Source organism: Artibeus jamaicensis, unplaced genomic scaffold (assembly GCF_021234435.1).
Source record: "Artibeus jamaicensis isolate MK-2021 breed Jamaican fruit bat unplaced genomic scaffold, CSHL_Jam_final contig_944, whole genome shotgun sequence".
Taxonomy (NCBI): Eukaryota; Metazoa; Chordata; class Mammalia; order Chiroptera; family Phyllostomidae; genus Artibeus; species Artibeus jamaicensis.
The window spans coordinates 1,611,730-1,631,497 of NW_026522020.1; the positions used below are offsets into that span (position 1 = coordinate 1,611,730).

General features: G+C 43.9%; 1 protein-coding gene across 3 annotated transcripts in view; it reads left to right on the forward strand.

Annotated features, from left to right (window-relative positions):
* GIGYF2 (GRB10 interacting GYF protein 2) overlaps nucleotides 1-19,768 on the forward strand; it is a 117,988-nt gene that overhangs the window by 80,055 nt on the left and 18,165 nt on the right. For all 3 annotated transcript variants that reach the window (XM_037144031.2, XM_037144036.2, XM_037144039.2), the window contains 8 exons: nucleotides 274-440; nucleotides 3,491-3,582; nucleotides 4,769-4,876; nucleotides 5,822-5,922; nucleotides 7,746-7,846; nucleotides 9,728-9,889; nucleotides 11,033-11,191; nucleotides 12,300-12,536. In XM_037144031.2, the coding sequence (XP_036999926.2) occupies nucleotides 274-440; nucleotides 3,491-3,582; nucleotides 4,769-4,876; nucleotides 5,822-5,922; nucleotides 7,746-7,846; nucleotides 9,728-9,889; nucleotides 11,033-11,191; nucleotides 12,300-12,536 (1,127 nt within the window). The remainder of the gene's footprint in view (nucleotides 1-273; nucleotides 441-3,490; nucleotides 3,583-4,768; nucleotides 4,877-5,821; nucleotides 5,923-7,745; nucleotides 7,847-9,727; nucleotides 9,890-11,032; nucleotides 11,192-12,299; nucleotides 12,537-19,768) is intronic.

Below are 19,768 nucleotides of genomic sequence, written 5' to 3' on the forward strand. Positions count from 1 at the left end.
GGAGAGAAATACCATTGTGTGGTTGCCTCTCATGTGTCCCCTACTAGGATCCTGGCCTACAACCCAGGCAAGTGCCCTGACAGCCCTTTGGCTTGCAGACCAGCAGTCAATCCACTCAGCTACACCAGCCAGGGATATCTTACAAAGTATTTGACAGATGCCATCTGAAACAAGTTGTTACCTCTGGATAAGGAGCAAACCCAGAAAATACTTTTTCCTCTTTAGCCTTAAAGGATTCTTATTGCTCTTCTGTTTTAATTGGTGTTGTTATAGGTCCTTTCAATAATCAGGAGATGGCAGAATGGTTTCAGGCGGGCTATTTCACTATGTCTTTATTGGTGAAGAGAGCATGCGATGAAAGCTTCCAGCCTCTTGGTGATATCATGAAAATGTGGGGAAGGGTTCCCTTCTCTCCTGGTCCGGCGCCACCACCTCATCTGGTAAGTACCTTCAGCTCATCTAGAACATGTTGGACTCAGAAGCACTTGCTTCTCTTTGTAAAAACAAATCACATGTTGTATCTAATGGGGAAAAACTGTTATTTGTTTGAAAGTAATTGAAAGGCAATGGAAAGTCTTAATTGGAGACCACATACCTATCTCTAATGATCTTTTCAAAACTCAAATACCTATGCCCATTTCCACACACACATGCACACACTTCTCTCTCCCCGTCCCTCTCCCCCTGTCTCTCTCCCCCTCCCCCGTCCCTCCCCCTCCCTCCCCCCTCCCTCCCTCTCCCCCTCCCTCCCTCTCCCCTCTTCTTTCTCCTTTCTCCTCTCTCCTCTCTCTCCAATAACTCTCCAGCAGGTATAGAATGAAGAACATTCTTAGCCTGGCCCACCTACTAGGTCCTGCATGCTCTGGCTCCTTGCCTTCTGAGCTCATTTCAGAGCTTTTACCTTAGTCTTCTGTGGTTCAACGTTCTTTCACGTTCTTTCTTGCTTCTAGTTAGAATGCACATTCTCCTTCCTTCCCCTTCAATTGCTTCTTGCTTTCTGATTCATACAATTCCTAAATTTGAGGTTTACCTTCAAGCAAATGTTCCTAATAAAGAAGTTCTCAGTGCTTTGGGATGTATTTTGAAGACTTTCTCCTTTTTAATATTAGTTACTGCTATTGTAACTAAAAACTGGATCATAATGTAACTCCCTCCCCCTTGTATAGTGGCCTTGGAGTACCTTTGAACGGGAAATCGTACTCCTTTGCAGCTGCTCCTGAGCCTCTCCCCATAGAGTTCCTCTTGGAGGGCTGTGGAGCTGTGCCTTACTTTTCCTTCTCCAGGTAGGAGTGTCTGGTTGCTGGCTGTGGTCAAAAGCATCCATAGTCAAAAAACCTTGAGTGTGGACATGGACTTCTATAGTGAAAATACCATGGATGTAGTTATTCACCAGCTGTAGGAGTGAGGACCAGCCAGGTCTTGGGGTAGGTTCTTAGGAGATAAGGCTGAGTAAGATACAGCCTCTGAGGTCGGGGGAGTCCATTGACGAAAATAGTGCCTGTCCGACTTTTAGGACCATGGCTCCTAGTAAAAAAAAAAAAAAGAAAAGAAATTTATGGGACTTTTTCTGTGTGTATATATGTGAAACATTTCGCAAAACATTTTGTCATGCACATACTTTCTGTTCTTTTTTTTTTAATATATAAATGCTGATCTTGACCCAGTAATTGATTTCCTAATTCACCGATGGGTTGAGACTACCTGTAGTTTGGAGAGCAGGGGATATTTCTGGCTGAAGAGAATTATATCTTGACATTTTTGTTGTTGTAAAGCCAAAGAATATTATACTGTACATTACTTTATGTAAATTTAAGTTGTACACCAAGTTTGAGCTTTATTTTTTTCTCTGAAAATGGGATGCATCTTTTTATCTTGTGCCTTTCAGAGCTGAAACTTCCTTACTTGGAGCTTAGTATACTTTCTCCAGTCTGTCTCCTGACTTCAGCTGTGGGGCTGAGCTTCAGTCAGACTTGCCCAAAGAGAAAAGCCTTGGAAGCTTTGCTTCCTGTCACCTGTAGCCTTTGCCCAAAATACCACTGATAAGAGAATTTGCCTTGCTGTTGAATATACCTTGAAACCTGTTTTCATGTAGAAATTAAAATTACCCTATTATAGGTTTTATCTAGCTTCAGTAGTTAATGAGAAAGAAAAATGTCCCTGAATTTCAGATGATTCCTAGCCCAAGAAATTGTATATCAGATGTTTTATTCCAAACTGTACTCTGTGTATGCTAAAGATACAAACATTGACTAAGGATTTGCCTCTGTGTCTGTGCCACCGTTACACTTTCGCAGTAGTCCCTCCTCCTCATCTGCAGGGGATATGTTCCAAGACCTCCAGTGGATGCCTGAAACTTTAGAAAGTACCAAATCCTATATATACTATTGTTTTTTTCCTATACATACACACTGATAATAAAGCTTAATTTATAAATTAGGCACAGTAAGAGATTAACAACTAATAATCAAATAGAACAGTTGTAACAATATACTATAATAAAGTTATGTAAAATGGCCCCCCAATTGATCTGATAACTAAGACACTACTGAGTGACTGTACTGGAGGGTGGTGTCTTCAGTGTGGGCATGCGGAACAGTGGGGCTCTGCACGTCCCAGGTGCGATGGAGGGGCCTGCTGCGAGGTTGCATTAGACTGCTTGGAATGGTGCACAGTTTAAAACTTGGGAATTGTTTATTTCTGGAGTTTTTTATTTAACATTTTTGGTCCACAGTTGACCACAGGTAACCGAAGCTGCGGAAAGTCAGGCTGTGGATGGGGGGGACTACTGTATTTTCGTTGTTTTATACTGTCTATTATTCCCCACTTTTTGCTTTTCAGATTTCAGTTTCTGCCACATTCTTTGAAATACAAGTTGAAAAAACCAGGGCTTTATTACAGCTTTTTTTTTTTTTAACTTATTAATGGCAGTAGAAAACCTAATTTTTGGTTGGGAGTTAACAGTTTTCTGCTTAATCAAAAATTTCTCATCATCTTAATACATACTTATATATTGGCTCCCTATATTTATCATGAGCCATTTTAAATTCCCACCATAACATTTCTTTTAACCTTTAGATGAGTTTACTCCTTTCTTTTTGCCCCATTTCTATAGCTTCTAATGATTAAAAAATTTATAAATTACTTCTAATATTTGGAGAATTATACACATTTTAGTTACAGGAGTAACTGGAGTATACAGTACAGCATTCAATTTCAAGGGCAAGAGTGGGGAGAGGAGGCAACTGCAATGAGGACCCTTCCTCTGCCTTGGGAAATCTCACGTAATGCAGACACACTTTATTCCACTAGATGGCACTGTTTCGTTTTTACAGATGCCTGAGGTTTTTATAGTTAATCATTTTGGTTGTAAAGATGGAGTGGGAAGTGAAGGTCTGAGATTTATTTTGCTTTCAGATATATGTACTAAATGGCTTTTAGGCTCTTTGCAATGTATTCAAGGGTACTTCTTACCCCATCTCTTCACTCCCAGGGAGAGTTGGACCAGGAGCGACTGACCAGGCAGCAGGAACTCACGGCCTTATACCAGATGCAGCACCTCCAGTACCAGCAGTTCTTAATACAGTAAGAGCAGAAGTGTGGAGGGGTGTGCTGCAGCATCAGAAGGGCCTTTTGGTGTCATCTGCCTACAAGTTTCACCGTCTATAGCGGAAAACGAGAAGTTTTAGGATACTTCAGTCACCCAGCTAGTGGCATGTTATCATTAAGTTTGGCTTTCTTACATACCAGAAATTTGCAGATAACACATAATTTTAATTTTGTAAGTTCTTTAGCTCCTAAGCAAGAAGCAGTAGACATTTTGAGAACTAAGTGCCTTATACATGACTCAGCTTTGAATGCTGCAGAGGAAAAACATGGATGAGAGGACAGGAAAGAAAGGAAGTTTATACTGTTAGACGTGATGCGGAATGGTGGCAGAATCACTTAGGTTGTGTGTTCCCTTTTGTAGAAAGGGGTAATGTTGGCTGTCATCTGGGCAGAGGTTGGCAGCCTGCTGCCTGTTTTTATAAGCAGAGTTTTACTGGCCCACAGCCATACTCGTTTGTGTATTGTCTGTGGCTCCTTTTTGAACAAAGGTGACAGGATCGAGCAGTTGTATATGGTCTGCAAAGCTAAAGACATTTACTCACTGGCTCTTTACAGAAAAAAAAATGTCTACCTCTGATTTAGTGGAAGATAATCAAACCTAAAATTTTCTAAGGTAAAACAAATTGGAGAATTTTTATGTAGGTGATTTTATTTTTGCAAAGGGTGCTTCATGTAGAAATAGCTATTTAAATCTTTTAAAAGTATTTCTTTTTAGAGGGGAAGGGAGAGAGAAAGGGAGAGAAACATCATCGATTGGCTGCCTCTTGGCTGCTTCTAGCGTGTTCCCAACTGGACACCAGGCCCTCAACCCAGGCATCAGCCCAGCAGCTCCTCAGTTCGCAGGCTGGCATTCAGTCCATGGAGCCACACCAGTCAGAGCTGAATCTATTTGAGTTTTAACTGTTTTCTGTTATGAGGCTATTTATTGATCTTGAAGGAATTTGCCAATATTTGATATTTTACATTTTTCCTTGTTAGAAGCATGTCATTTATAGATTTAGTTCTTTATAGAATGAAGTACGTGTGACTTTTATTCTCATGAAAAATTATAAAATATATTTGATAGCTATTTCCAGTGGTATTTGGGGGGAATGGTAGATTGAACCACTTCCCTCCTTGTCAATGTGAATAGACAGGTTACACTTTATTTTACTTTCTGAAGACAACAGTATGCACAGGTTTTGGCTCAGCAGCAGAAAGCAGCCCTGTCTTCCCAGCAGCAGCAGCAGTTGACACTCCTTCTGCAGCAATTCCAGGCGCTGAAGATGAGGTTGGTGGTCATTCCATGATGCCTGGGAGGGAGGGAGAGAGAGGGAGAGAGAAGAAAGGAAATATTGGTGTGTGTGAACTTGGGTATCACAATACCCACACACAACAGAAAACTGTGGTGTTGTGTGTAAAAACAGAATACGTTTTAAAAAATAATTAGGCTGGAGGTAAAATGCTTATTTGGTCTTTTTACTCAGAGGATAAATTTGGAATGATAACCAAAGAGTAACAACTTGAGAACCAATGTAGTCTTGTGGAGCCAGAAACCAAAAGAGTTGTAGTCTAGAAGTTTAATCTCATTTTCACCTGTGCTATCTCAAGAAAGATAGTAACAATGCCACACGAAGTTATAATTTTCCAGAATCCAGAAGCTATTCAGATAGCTCAGAGGGAAAGAAGATTACACTAGAAGTGTTCAATTTCTGCTGTTTCAGATTATCATTCAGGGTAATATTTATTTTATCTTTTGCAAAGATATCAGTCACTGCTCTAAAAATTTTATTGTCCAGTTTAACTAGAACCTTTTACATTTCTCTTTTGAGCCATAACCCATCCTGCTAGATGGTAATGTCTCCATTTTACAGATGGGCAAACCAGGAATCTGAAGGCTAAGAGCTAAAATGCTGACCTTTTGACTTAGTCCATGGGGTTTTTTCTTTGTAATGTGCATCTGTGATTTATGGAGATGTTCCGGATTTTTTAAGACCCAGAACATCTGGGTCTTCATATTTGGAAGTCAGTGTTTGCCAATACTTTGAAGAGCTCAGAGTGGGATTATTGTGCCTCTCTGCTCCTCTCCTAAATGCTTTGGCAGTGCTGCAATTCAGTTATAACAGTGGAGCTTTCTCGCTAAGTGACCTGGAAAACCTACAGATATTCTAAACGTTCCTTTTTACTTTTGCAAATGGCAGGAACAAATTAATTTTTTGTTATTTTCCTTTTGCAGACTATCTGATCAGAACGTCATTTCCTCAGTAACTAGACCTGTGTCAGTGCCAGACACTGGGTCCATCTGGGAGCCGCAGCCAGCAGCCACACAGCCTGCAGGTGTGGACCTCAACTGGCCCTTTGACAAAGATAGGCCCCAGCAAAGGGTTGACAGTATTGAAAATAGACCATTATGGATTTGCTAGAAGTTATTTAATAGATAAAGTTCTTGAATTTGAAGTCAGCCTCTTATTTTTTATGTTGCTCTGTCCAGTGTGGAAAGGTCTTTTAAATTTTTTTCCCCTCTTCTGCCAGAGTGAAAAATACATTCAGCAAAACATAAGTAATGATGGTCTATTTCTCTGCATCAAGGGTTGACGTATAGCCTAACCCTGCAGGTACCCAGAAATTTTGGGAAGAAAAAAGCCTGCTTTGAAGTGAACATCTTACCTCATTCTCTAATTTCTGTTTTCATTATATTAGAACATTTGGGGCTGGGTTTTTTAGCCTTTGTTGGTGGAGCACTTGTTTCTGAAAGTCTGATACTTGCAGAGGTGGGTGGTTTAAACCACGGGCAGTCCTTATAAGAGGTTACAGTGTGTATGTTAAAAATGCTCAGGAACCATGCATATTGATGGAGTTTTCCTTTTCCTTTTTTTTAAATCGCTGAATTGTACATTTTTAAGATTTGTTTACTTTCAGAGGGATACAAAGAGCAGTGTATAAGAGATACATTGATCGGTTGCCTCTCACTCGCTCCCAACTAGGGACCTGGCCTGCAGCCCAGGCTGTACCCTGACTGGGAATCAAACCGGCAACTTCTCGGTTCACAGGCTGGCACTCAGTCCACTGAGCCACAGTAGCCAGGGCAGATGGATTTTTCTTAGGGCCATTGAGCTATTCTGGCTGTAGTTCTCTGACTAACATTGACCCTGGGGACTGGAAGGAGAAGGACTGGTTGTCCTCTCTCATCTACTTCCCACACTGTATTTTTTTTTAGTAGCCATTTATAGGGTGTTATACTATTCTCTGGTTTGGGGGAGACTGTAAGTACCTTATTAAACAGTTTCTTTTGTTGTGCATGATGCACTCAGGGTTCTTTATAAAAACTCCATGGTTTTATATAGACTGTAATGTATAGTCCATAGATAGACTAGCATAGGAATATAGGCAGTAAAGAATGCAGAAAAATGGTGTTAGCAAACCTTGCTGGCAACAGGAAAACGAACTCAAAAGCCTTTTCCTGTTTGTTGACTTCTGCATCTGACCGTCTCAGGTTGGCAGGACCCAGTGTCCTTTGTGAGACCTGTTCACCCTTTCCAGAGGCTTCCTCAGCTCCAGCGCACCTCTTTCTTCTCTCTCTCCCTTTTATCAAAGTGAAATTCATATGATACAGAATGAACTATTCTTAAATGAACAATTTGGTGGCATTTAATATATTCACAATATTGTGCAACCACTGAGTTTTCTCTGGTTCCACAGCTATGCCTCTCTTAAATCCCATTCTCCATTTGGTGCAGTAAGAGGTGGTGAGGCTACTGGAAATACCGTGGACTTTGGGGTCTGGTGCAATGGCTAGGGTTTAGGTCCTAGCATGGCCACATGCTTGCCCCATGTCTTTGGGAATGTTACAGAAACATCTCTGACTCTTAGCTTGCTCATGTGTAAAAATGGAGGATGCGAACAGGTATCTTACAGGGTTTTTGGAAGGTGAGATTAGTTCCTCAATAAATGTCTGGTACTTACTTTCCCTCTAGGTGTGTTGAAGGATATTGATGTAAATTAAAGCCCACGGGCAGTTCAGGTGACTTCAAAACAGAACAGACATATACGATGGAGCTCATTTGGGGATAGATAGACAGCTGTCTTTGTTATGCTCATGGATATATGACCATGTGTGTGACCTCTGACAGCCCTCATTTTTTGTTGTTGTTGTCTTACAGTTTGGGAAGGTGGTAGCGTGTGGGATCTTCCCCTGGATACCACGACTCCAGGACCTGCCCTGGAGCAGCTTCAGCAGATGGAGAAGGCCAAAGCTGCAAAGGTCTGAAAGTCATTCTTCCCTAGCCTGCATCTTTTCCAGCTGTAGGACACTTAGGCATCTGGTTGTTGATGTCTGTATCTCTAGCTAGCTATACTTTCCCTCCTTTTAGTTTACTGCTACTTAGGTGGTATAAGCACATTCATATTCTATGAATATATCCCTAAAAGACCTTGAACAGAATTAAAACTCCAAGTTGAAGTGAAATCAAATTAAAAGTGATTGGTTGGCTGACACATTAATGATCATGGTCACATGTATATTTTAGTTACTTTATGGTAGAAACACTTGTTAACTCATACTAAGACTATAAAAAAATATCCGCTACACGGCTTATTAAACCCTTGATTTGCAGCTTGAGTTGCCATCTGGAATCTTCATAGTGGTGTTGCTTTACATTTCCTAGTGTTCCCAGGTACACAGCTGAAAAGCTCAGCATTCACTTCAGGGCCCGAGTTCCATTTCAGTCTTCTGCAGGAGCTGGAGCCTTGAGTTTTGGTTTTAGTACTTGACAGAAGAGGATGTCTGCCAACACTTGGTGCCACTGAACAATTTCTTGGTTCTCATGCCCCTGAGAGACTTGTTCCTATTTTATACTTAATGCAGTCTTCTCCTCTGAGGTTGTGACCGTCTCCATTAGAAAGCCCAGAGTGGAAAAGATTCATTGTCAGGGTCTCTCTTCAGAGGAGAGAGACCAAAGTTCAAACAATTTTTGAACGTGTTCTAGTTCCCCAGTCCTTCATGCTGGGAACCACAGGTGATGAAATGTAGGAGGTTGCAATCACACACACGTGTGTGCGTGTTGGGGGTTGGGGGATGACACGCAAACAAGTAGGACAAGAAAGCACATGGGCTGGCTGCCTAGTTGGAGAGGTGTGAATCAGGAATTGGTGGCACTTTCTATGGACAGTAATATTTAAGTTAAGGACAGTAGGATTTAATCCAGTTGAAGGGCTTTGGGTTGACAGATTAGGAAGAAGTAAAATTTAAATTGCAGCTGAAGGAAACATGTATAAAGACTCAGAAATGCAGGAGAACGTACTGGCAGAGGTAACAGCTAAGGGCTTTGGTCTGGCCTGCATCCTCGGTGCAAGTGAAGAATAAATGATGCAAGAGGATACTCAGGGAGGGGAGGCAGGTCCATCCTGAGCATCCTGTTCGTGCCGAGTTAAAGCGAGGGTTCATTTTCTGGGTGAGGGGTGGTGTAAATGTAAGCCAGGGTGTGATTTTTTTCTTGGTGGAGGTTAGATGTTGAGCTGGGGAATGTGGGCATGACTGGATTATTCTGGGGAACTGGATAAGACATTCGCAGGAATGTGGGTGAGAAAACGAAAGCCTCAGCTTTGCTCACGGCAGTGGTACTGGAGACTGGGTGCTGGATTTGCCTGGTATTTCGGAACTTCAAATGATAGAATTTGTCAGGTGGTTCGTCTTCAAAATTAAAGAATTATACAATTTTTCACACCACTGGCTTTACGAAATTGCTATTGTAGCAAAATACTGTAGTCATGTTGCTAGATTTTTGATCAGAAAATCTTTTCGTGGGAATGAGCAAAGGAATGGCCACCCCCAGCCCCCCAAAATTCTGGTGTTATTCTTCCTCATGGCTGCTTTCTCTTCTGCCTCTAGGAAATATGGTGCAGTGGCAGCTTAGAGCAGGGGGGTAGGGAAAAGTGGGGTGAGAGTGCACTCAGAAGAGCATGAAACAGTTGTGATCACTGGCACGGATTAGAGCTGAGAGCTCTCACAGAGTGGGTTTCATTGGCCACGTACAGTGGAGGGGACTGAGCGCATTCCAGCTCCTCCCCACAGTGCTGGTCAGGGAAGCTGGAGTGCTCCCGTGCGTGGCCACAAGTTTCTAAGAGTACTCTTGTGTAATCACAGCTAGAGCAGGAGAGACGGGAAGCAGAAATGAGAGCGAAACGGGAAGAGGAAGAGCGAAAGAGGCAAGAAGAACTCCGGAGACAGCAGGAGGAAATTCTTCGGAGACAACAGGAGGAAGAAAGGAAAAGGCTGGAGGAAGAAGAGCTTGCCCGAAGGAAACAGGTACCCTACCTCTGAGAACTCGGGCTGCGGGATTAATGCCGAAGGCGGGCCTCAGGGTAGCTTCTCACTCCCCATCATCTCACGGGCCATCGTTTTCCATGAGGTGATTTATCTGAGGTCAGCTAAATATTGGGAGTGGGACCTTAGAAGACTCATGAGCCTTTTAGGGAGAGTGTCTTGACTATTAACACCCACTGGAGGAATAGTCTTCAGTCCTGGTGAAACATTGGAATTGATTTCTTTTGCATATTTCCTAGGGTTTTATAAAGCAATTAGATTTCAGAAGTAACTGAGTCTTTTCCAAAAGTATTTGTCATCAGTGATGTTGAAGTTTTTAATGAATTTTGGCCATTTGTATTTTTGGGGATAGGGGGCATGTCCTTGGGGCTTTTTTTACTGGGATTTTAAAAGATCCCAGTGGAAAGACCCGTTTTTGTAATAGCCCCAAAGTCTGGCCTTTGCATCACATTTCCTGCTCTGTGTCCCCCACAGGAGTTGGTCTGTGAAAAATGAAAGGGTCCATGCCAGGTTTAGGACTGCTGTTATTTCTTAGAGCCACACTGTCATGCATTATGATGTCAGGGCTCTAACAAGTCTTGCACTAAGGAAACCTGTTTAATTCTCTGTTCAGTATTTCTTAAATTATTTTGACAACATGACCCTTTTCTGTATACTTAGTGTCTGGGGGACTTTTGTCCTGGGACACATAGCTTGACTCCATTCTTCTGACTGGAGAGCTCATTTCTACCTCATCAGACATTTTTGGAAGCTGTGTTGATGTGGCCTGTCTACACCTCAGGTTATCAGCTGAGTAAAAAGTAGGGCTGATGATACCAGTGGAGAAAACAAAGCCTGAGTCCTAATGTGGCCTTTCTAGGAGTAATCAGTAAAGGTAGCTCACATGGGAACCAGGGTAGACTTCGCAGTACAGTGCTGTTTATATTTTAAATACAAATTATTTTAACTTGTAATGCGTCTACTCAGCTTACATATATACTTTTAATTCTGTGTACGTTTTACTGTTAACAGAGTCTTATTGGCATATAGCCTATTCCTTTTCAAATTATGATGTAATATAGTAATTGAGACCCAGAGTTTCTCTCTCTCACATGTACCCACACACACCCCCCTTTTTTAACATAGGAGGAGGCCCTGCGACGCCAAAGGGAGCAGGAGATTGCATTAAGACGACAGCGAGAAGAGGAAGAAAGGCAGCAGCAGGAAGAAGCTCTCAGGAGACTGGAGGAGAGGAGAAGGGAAGAGGAGGAAAGGCGGAAGCAGGAAGAATTGTTACGCAAGCAGGTGACCAGATGGTTTACTCTTCTAATTGCTATTTGAAGCTGGGAATTAGAGATGAAGAAAGTGTTCGAGAGCCTGTCTTTTTCAGGTTGCTGTAAATTACCAAAAGAGACCTAAATTACCAAGAGACACTGGCTCTTCTTTTGTGAAAACTGTCCCACATGTAATTATAAAAGCTGGAGAAAATACAAAAAAAAATGAAAGAAACAAAACAGACCATCAGTGAGAAATCTGAAGAAAACATACCCTTAAAAACCCAACTATGAGATCTGCAAGGTGACAGCTTTTGCCTGAGGGCACTCTCCAGTCCACTCTTCTAACGTGTGCCATTCAGACCCTGGCCAGTGTGGCTCAGTTGGTTGATACATCATTCCATAAACCGAAAGGTTGCAGGGTCCAATTTTGATATGCCTAGGTCTGGGTTCAGTTCCTGGTTGGGGTGTGTACGAGAGGCAACCGATTGATATTTCTCTCATGCGTTGATATTTCTCCCCCCTCTCTCAACCTCCCTTCCCTTCTCTCTAAAATCAATATGCATGGCCTCAGGTGAGAATTTAAACAAATTAAAATATACAATTCAGTGGTGTTTAATATAGTCACAACATTATGCAATAATAAGCACTAATTCTAGTCCAGCTGTGCCATTCTGCCATGACAGGCAGCCAGAAAGGCGGAGGGTGGGTTGAGGAGAGTTCTTCTCAGGGACCCTTGGGCCACCAGGGGTGCAAGCCAGGGACTAAATAAAGTGATCTTGTAAAGTTGCTGCGTTTCCGCCCTGACTGAGGCTTTCTTGGTAATCAGCATCCCTGCAGGCCCTGGGAGACTTTCCTGCTGTTGGCGGGGGTCCCCTAGAGATCAGTGCTTACACACATATTCAAAGTGACATTCTTTTTATGTAGAAATGAATAAATCAGTGACAGTTCTATCCTGTAAGCATGTCAGGCCTTTGTGGCTTCTGTAAATACATTATAAAAGGAAATTGGCCTCTACCTCATAGCATCATCAACAAAGTTTTGCCTTTTCTCTGTCACTTCAGTAGTGATTCAAATTTGAAAAAAAAACACACAGTTGAGGTTCATATATATTCTTCTTTATTTTTCCTTCTGGGAAGGAAGAGGAGGCTGCAAAATGGGCCCGGGAAGAAGAAGAAGCCCAGCGTCGAATAGAGGAGAACCGGCTGCGAATGGAAGAGGAGGCAGCTAGACTCCGGCATGAGGAGGAAGAGCGGAAGAGAAAGGAGCTGGAGCTCCAGCGGCACAAGGAGCTGATGCGCCAGCGGCAGCAGCAGCAGGAGGCTCTGCGGAGGCTGCAGCAGCAGCAGCAGCAGCAGCAGCTGGCACAGATGAAGGTAAAGCCTGGACACGGGCCAAGGAGTTGCCGAGGAGTTGCGTGTTAACGTGTTAGGTAGATGCTGGCAGTCAAGTAGTGTGCTTCCTTCAGTGTTGCTATTACTACTGTGGCTTTTTGATCAATAAAACATAATATGGTGCATGTAATTGCATTAGGCCTTTAAACAAGAGAGGAATAAGTAAAAGGATAGGACATGAGCAGTGGTGCAGGCAGAATGAAGGAACTCTCTTTGGTTCATAAATTGAATGCAGCTCAGTAAACACGGGAGTGCCTACTCTAGCGCTCAACAATGCTGAGACAAAGGCAAGTGAGAGAAGGCACCTGTCTTTGGGGAGCCCAGCCTTATTCAGGCAAGAGACAAACATTTGGGTGTATAGATAGGAGCAGTCACACAGGGCTTGAAACACAGCTGACTGTGGGAATGGGGGGTGCACTGTAAGTTAGATTGAAGTGCCATATGTGAAGTGTTTTATGAGCATTCAGAGCATTATTTGAAATAGAAAGTAAAGACAGGGAGACCAATCTGGAGTGTGGTGGTGGTGGTGAGAATGCCTAGGAGTAGCCAGCAGGACAAGGATTGTTGGTAGTGGTCAGTAGGCCTTGGTGACTAGACCTGAGGGGCCAGTGCAGAAGTCAGGGTGGCTGGTGGGTAGTAAGTCCTCAGTGACTGGGAAAGCAGTGGAACTGTTGAGGAAGCTGCTTGGAGTTAATTGGGAAGGGATGAACAGATTTATGGAAGGTCTGCAGCGCTGTACATGGGGTCCCCTGTCTTTACAGGGCTCACAGGTTAAAGACATATAACAGGAGATTAGAATGCAGCGTGGTAGAGACAGGTGGCCTTAGGCATTATTTGTTTTGTGACTGGCTGGATTAGTTTAGTGAAGTCCCACTCCTGCTCTCTCCAGTGTGAAACCTTTGCTGCTGCCCTTCTGGGGGCACTGCACTGGGTGTGCCCACTCTCGCTCTGGGGTGGCGCTGTGCAGACAAGCTGCTCTTTGATTACATCCCCTCCCCTCTGCAGCTGTTCACCTCCACTCAGTGCTAGTGGAATTGCTCTGTTTTCATAAGTGCCCCGGGCATAAATTGCTTGTTCAAATAAGTTTTGCACTGGTGTCTTTGCACTGGTGTCTCTGCCTTTCCCCCTTCTGGTACCCCTATAATTCGGATGTTGGAGCGTTTAAAGATGTCCTGGAGGTTCCTAAGACTCTCCTCACTTGTTTGAATTCTTGCTTCTTGACTCTTTTCTGTTTGGCCATTATTTGCTTTCTTCTGGTCCACTCCATTGATTTGAGTCCCAGTTTCCTTTTCATCGCTATTGATTTCCTGTGCAATTCCATTCATTTCAATTAGTTTCGCCTTCATATGTGTGTCTAATTTGTGGCTATAGTCAACCAGTTCTGTGAGGATCCTGATGACCAGTGTTTTAAACTGTGCATCTGAGAGTTTGGCTATTTCTTCATCGCTTAGATTTATAGGCTCTGGGGCTTTGAGATCTTCTTGAGCCATTTTTGGTCTGTTTTCGCCCGTTAAGTCTGAGGAGTGGAGCCTTGGACTCCCAGGTCGCTGGGTTGTGACTCTGTATGTGGAGGCGGGGTCAGAGCGGGAAATGGCGGCCCCCTCTGCTGTTTCTCGCAGCTGGGTGAAGAGCAGAGCCTTAGGTTGTTCACCGGGGCAGGGCCACTCAAGTGGCTGGATTATGACGCTGTATGTGGAGGTGGGGTCAGAGCAGGGAAATGGCTGCGCCCTCCGCCTCTGCTTGCCTCTGGGGCTGCTGGCTCTCGTCCAATCGCCCACTCCCTCGCTTGTCTATCCACACACTAATGCGAGACCACAGTCAACCCGCAGCCCTGCTCCCTCGCTGTTTCCCTGCGGTCGCTCGCTGAGTTGCCCACCAGGTCCAACCCTGCGCCTGGATTCGCGCGCCTGAGTCCGTCTGACCAAGTTTTTTTGTGCAACCCTGCTCCAACAGCTGCTGGTTTCGCCCCTCTTACCGGTCAGCCTGAAGACTTTGTTGTTATCAGACTTCTGAAAAGTTCAATTTTCTGTGTTCTGGCTGTGTTTTCTGTTGCTAATATTTAGTTGTCTCTAAACTTGGTTGTGTGAGGAAGCACGGCGTCTCCAGCTATGCCTCCATCTTGGCGGAAGTCTTGAAGAGCTGCTTCTTGAGGTCGGTATCTGAGGTTTGTTCTGACCCCCAGGAGGACTTCTTCAGCTCTTTTCCTTGATTTTCTGAGACCAAGTCTTAGCCAACAGTTACTGTTCAGCCTGTGTCTCCAGTGAATCTGCCCATCTCCCAGTTGACATTCATGCTGCCCTTCACTGTTTATTTTTTCATTGAAAGTGCTCTTGGGTTCGAACTAATCTTTGTCCACACTACTGCAAATGAAGTCAGTTCCTTTGGGAAGAGTTCTCCCTATTCCAGTGTGTTCCTCCCACCTCCACTCCCAATCAGAAATCTGAGTCACAGCTCCAGAGCTGGGAACAGTGGTGTGCTTTTCTCTGAGTAGTGATGTGCTTTAGGAGTTGAGCCCTGGAGCGAGGGGCAATAGCCTCAGGTCTTTAGGCTTGCCTTTCCTGGTGGCTTGGTGGCCTTTCAAGCTATGGCAGAGGCAGTCATTCAGTAGTTTCCATTTCACAAGGAGAGGTGGACAGAAGAAGGAATCCCCCACCTCTTAGCTGTATTCTCTTGTAACTTGGCCTTGGCATCAGGTGGCTAGAGTCAGGTGCGAAGTGCTGATGTGCTTTTTTGGAAACTAGCCTGTGAACTGGCCACCAAGGGGCAGAGGGAGGCCTGTGTTCCTGGCTTTGCTCAGCGGGAATGGAGTTGCTATCTGGCTGAGCCTGGGTGTTGGGAGAGAGTGGTCTTGGTACAGGTACCACAGACTCTGTTCTTACCAAGTTTTAGCAGATTTTTTGAAAGAATGTTTCATTAGCTGTATTCCTTTGGGAGCATTTCTAGAATCTTTCAATGTACTTATTTTAAGATGTATAAAAAATGTAATTATTTTAAAAAGTAATTTTCAAGGGAATTCTGCCAAGATGGAGGCGTAGGTGGAAGCCCTGTGCCTCCTCACACAACCAAGTTTAAAAACAACAAAGTTTTAGCAACAAAAACGCAGCCAAACCACAGAAAATTGAACTATACGGAAGTCTGACAACAATGAACCCTTCAGCCAAACTGGTAAGAGGGGCAGAGCCAGCAGCAGAGCGGGGTTGGGCAGGAAAGATCCACCAGACCGACCCGGGCAAGCGATCCAGGCACACCAGCAGCCATGGGTGGATCCCAGGTGTGGAGTAGCGGGCAGACCCACTGAGGGTGCAAGACAGTGGACCCACTGAGGGCTGACCATGGTCACACATTCGCATGCAGATAAACCGGTGAAGGAGCAAGCGGTGAGACAGACCATGCAGGCCCCAGCGGCAGGAAGCGACAGAGGGGACCGCCGTTGTCCCTCTCTGACCCCGCCCCCATATACAGTGTCACAAACCAGCAACCTGGGTGGCCTCTCTCTGACCTGCCCCCACATACAGTGTCACAAACCAGTTACCTGGGTGGCCCTGCCCTGGTGAGCAACTAAGGCTTCGCTCCTCATACTTAACAGGCACGAATAGATCAAAACATGGCTCAGGAACAACTCAGAGCCCCAGAGCCGATAAATCTAAGCGACCAAGAGATAGCCAACCTATCAGATGTACAGTTCAAAACACTGGTGGTCAGGATGCTCACAGAACTGGTTGATTTTAGTCACAAATTAGAGGAACATATGAAGGCTAAACTAATTAAAATGAAGCAAAATGCACAGGAAACCAATAGCAATGGAAAGGAAACTGGGACTCAAATCAAGAGAGTGGACCAGAAAGAAGAAAAAAATGACAAAACAGAAAACAGTGAAGAAACAAGAATTTAACAAAATGAGGAGAGGCTTAGAAACCTCCAGGACATCTTTAAACGTTCCAACATCCGAATTATAGGGGTACCAGAAGGGGAAGAGGAACAGCCACAAATGGAAAACTTATTTGAACAAATAATAAAGGAGAATTTCCCCAATCTGGTAAAGGAAATAGACTTCCAGGAAATCCAGGAAGCTCAGAGAGTCCCAAAGAAGTTGGACCCAAGAAGGAACACACCAAGGCACATCGTCATTACATTAACCAAGATTAAAATGAAAGAGGGAATCCTAGAAGCAGCAAGAGATAAGGGGACAGTCACCTACAGAGGAGTTCCCATCAGACTGTCAGCTGATTTCTCAAAAGAGACCTTACAGGCAAGAAGGGGCTGGAAAGAAGTATTCCAAGTCATGAAATCCAAAGACCTACAACCAAGATTGTTCTATCCAGCTAAGCTTTCATTTAGAATTGAAGGACAGATAAAGTGCTTCTCAGATAAGATCAAGTTCAAGGAGTTCATCATCACCAAGCCCTTATTATATGAAATGTTAAAGGGACTTAACCTGAGAAAAAGAAGATAAGAAAGATGAATAGTGAAAGGACAGCAAACTCACAGTTATTAAGAACCACACCTAAAACAAAAGCAATCGAAGGGGACAGCTAGATCAGGAGCAGAACCACAGAAATGGAGATCACATGGAGGGTTAGCAACAGGAGAGTGGGAGAAGGAGAAGGGGGGAGAAGGTACAGAAAATAAGTAGCATAGACAGTAGATAGAAAATAGATAGGGGGGAGGGCAAGAATAGTATGGCAAATATAGAATCTAAAGAACTTGACACACATGGTCATAAACTAAAGGGAGGAATGGGGAGAGGGGGTGTGCAGGGGGGGAGGGGAATGAAGGGGGGAATAGAACAACTGTAATGGCATAATCAATAAAATATATTAAAAATAATAATAATGATTTCCAGCCCTGGTTGGTGAAGCTCAGTAGGTTGAGTGCTGGTCTTCTAGATGAGGGGTCATGGGTTTGATTCCCAGTCAGGGCATATGCCTGGGTTGTGGGTGTATCTCTTGCATGTTGATGTTTCCTTTCCCTCTCTTTCTCCCTCCCTTACTCTGTTTCTAAAAAATAAATAAATAAATATTTTAAAAATGATTTTCACTAGTTTTGCTGGAGAGTGGGTCCAAGTGCTCCTCGTTCTGCCATACTAGACATGAACACAATCATTTTTTATATTAAAAATAGTGTGGAGGCCCCGGCTGGTGTAGCCCAGTGGATTGAGGGCCTGTGAACTAAAGGGTCACTGGTTTGATTCCCAGTCAGGGCACATGCCTGGGTCATAGGCCAGGTCCCCAGTTCAGGGCATGAGAGAGGTTAACCACACATTGATTTTCCTCTTCGTCTCTTTTTCCGTCCCTTTCCCTCTCTCAAAACAAATAAATAAAATATCTTAACAAATAATGTTGAGGCCCTGGCTGGTGTGGCTCAGTGGATTGAGTGCGGGCCTGCGAACCAAAGGATTGTGGTTCGATTCCCAGTCAGGGCACATGCCTGGGTTGCAGGCCGGTTCCTAGCGGGGGATGCACGAGAGGCAACCACACATTGATGTTTCTTTCCCTCTCTCCTTTCCTTCCCCTCTAAAGATAAATAAATAAAATTAAAAAAAAAATAATGTTGAAAGTTAGATAGCAGTGTCAGGGCAGAAAAATAAGTTAAAATATCAATGATGTTTTACGTGTCACAAAATGTGCCAAATTCCCCACTGTTTGCTGCCAATTGGGGAGGGGATTGTTCTGAAAAGCGTGGTTGATGAACGCATTCCTGAGGGCTGTACAGATGCCAGTTGGACTGGAAAATGTGCTGAAGTTGTGGCTGGAGTCATGGGATGCGACTTCCTGTGCACAGATGAGATGCAAGGAAACTGGTAGCTATCTGCAGACGTTTGTCAGAAGACTCAGATTTGTTCTGCTTGACTCCAGAGAGCAGACCTGGGAATCGGGAGTGTCAACTGCCGCAGGGTGTATTTGGACTCTGCAGTGGGAAGGGGCTCAGAGGTGCCTGACAGGGAAATGGGCTACTTCAGGGGGCTGTGCATCTCTTCCTGGCCTAGGTCCTCTGGAAGACGACGGGGTTTTGGCCGACACATGCACTGGGTTTTATTGTATTCTGTTTATTCACTTTAATTTTTATTTATCGATTTGAGAGAGGGAAGGAGGAAGGGGGGAGACAGAGACAGCACATTGTTCCACTTATTTATGTGTTCACTGTTTGATTTTTGTGTGTGCCCCAACAGGAGATTGAACGTGCCGTCTTGGCGTGTAGTGTTGGGATGATGCTCTAATCAACTGAGCCATCCCACCAGGGCCTCCACTGGAATTTGAGACATCAGTGGTTACTGGCTGATTGTCCGCATCAGAATTGCATAAGTATGCAAATTCTCTGGCCTCACTTTTGGCTCTTCTGACTCTTCAAGTGTGGGGCCAGGGCATCCACATTTTTACAAGTCCTCCCAGGCAATGCTGCCAGGTTTGAGATGTGCCTAATTTGATCTTGATTAAAAAAAAAAAAAAGTGTGTTTGTGCTCAACTTTGCCTACCTATTCTCCCATCTTTCTCTCTTAGTTTTTCTCTGTACCCCTCCCCACTAGCACAGGTGCTTTTTTTCTTTTAAATCATCACCTGAGGATATGCGTATTGATTTTAGAGAGAGAGGAAGGGAGAATGAGAGAGAGAGAAAAAAACATGGATAGGTTGTCTCCAGTATTGCCCTGCCCCCTATCTATTTTCTACCTACCATCTATGCTACTTAGTCTCTGTACCTTCTCCCCCCTTCTCCTTCTCCCATTTTCCTGTTGCTAACCCTCCATGTGATCTCCATTTCTGTGGTTCTGCTCCTGATCTAGCTGTCCCCTTCGATTGCTTTTGTTTTAGGTGTGGTTCTTAATAACTGAGTTTGCTGTCCTTTCACTGTTCATCTTTCTTATCTTCTTTTTCTCAGGTTAAGTCCCTTTAACATTTCATATAATAAGGGCTTGGTGATGATGAACTCCTTGAACTTGATCTTATCTGAGAAGCACTTTATCTGTCCTTCCATTCTAAATGAAAGCTTAGCTGGATAGAACAATCTTGAATGTAGGTGTTTGGTTTTCATGACTTGGAATACTTCTTTCCAGCCCCTTCTTGCCTGTAAGGTCTCTTTTGAGAAATCTGTTGACAGTCTGATGGGAACTCCTTGGTAGGTGACTGTCCCCTTATCTCTTGCTGCTTCTAGGATTCCCTCTTTCATTTTAATCTTGGTTAATGTAATGACGATGTGCCTTGGTGTGTTCCTTCTTGGGT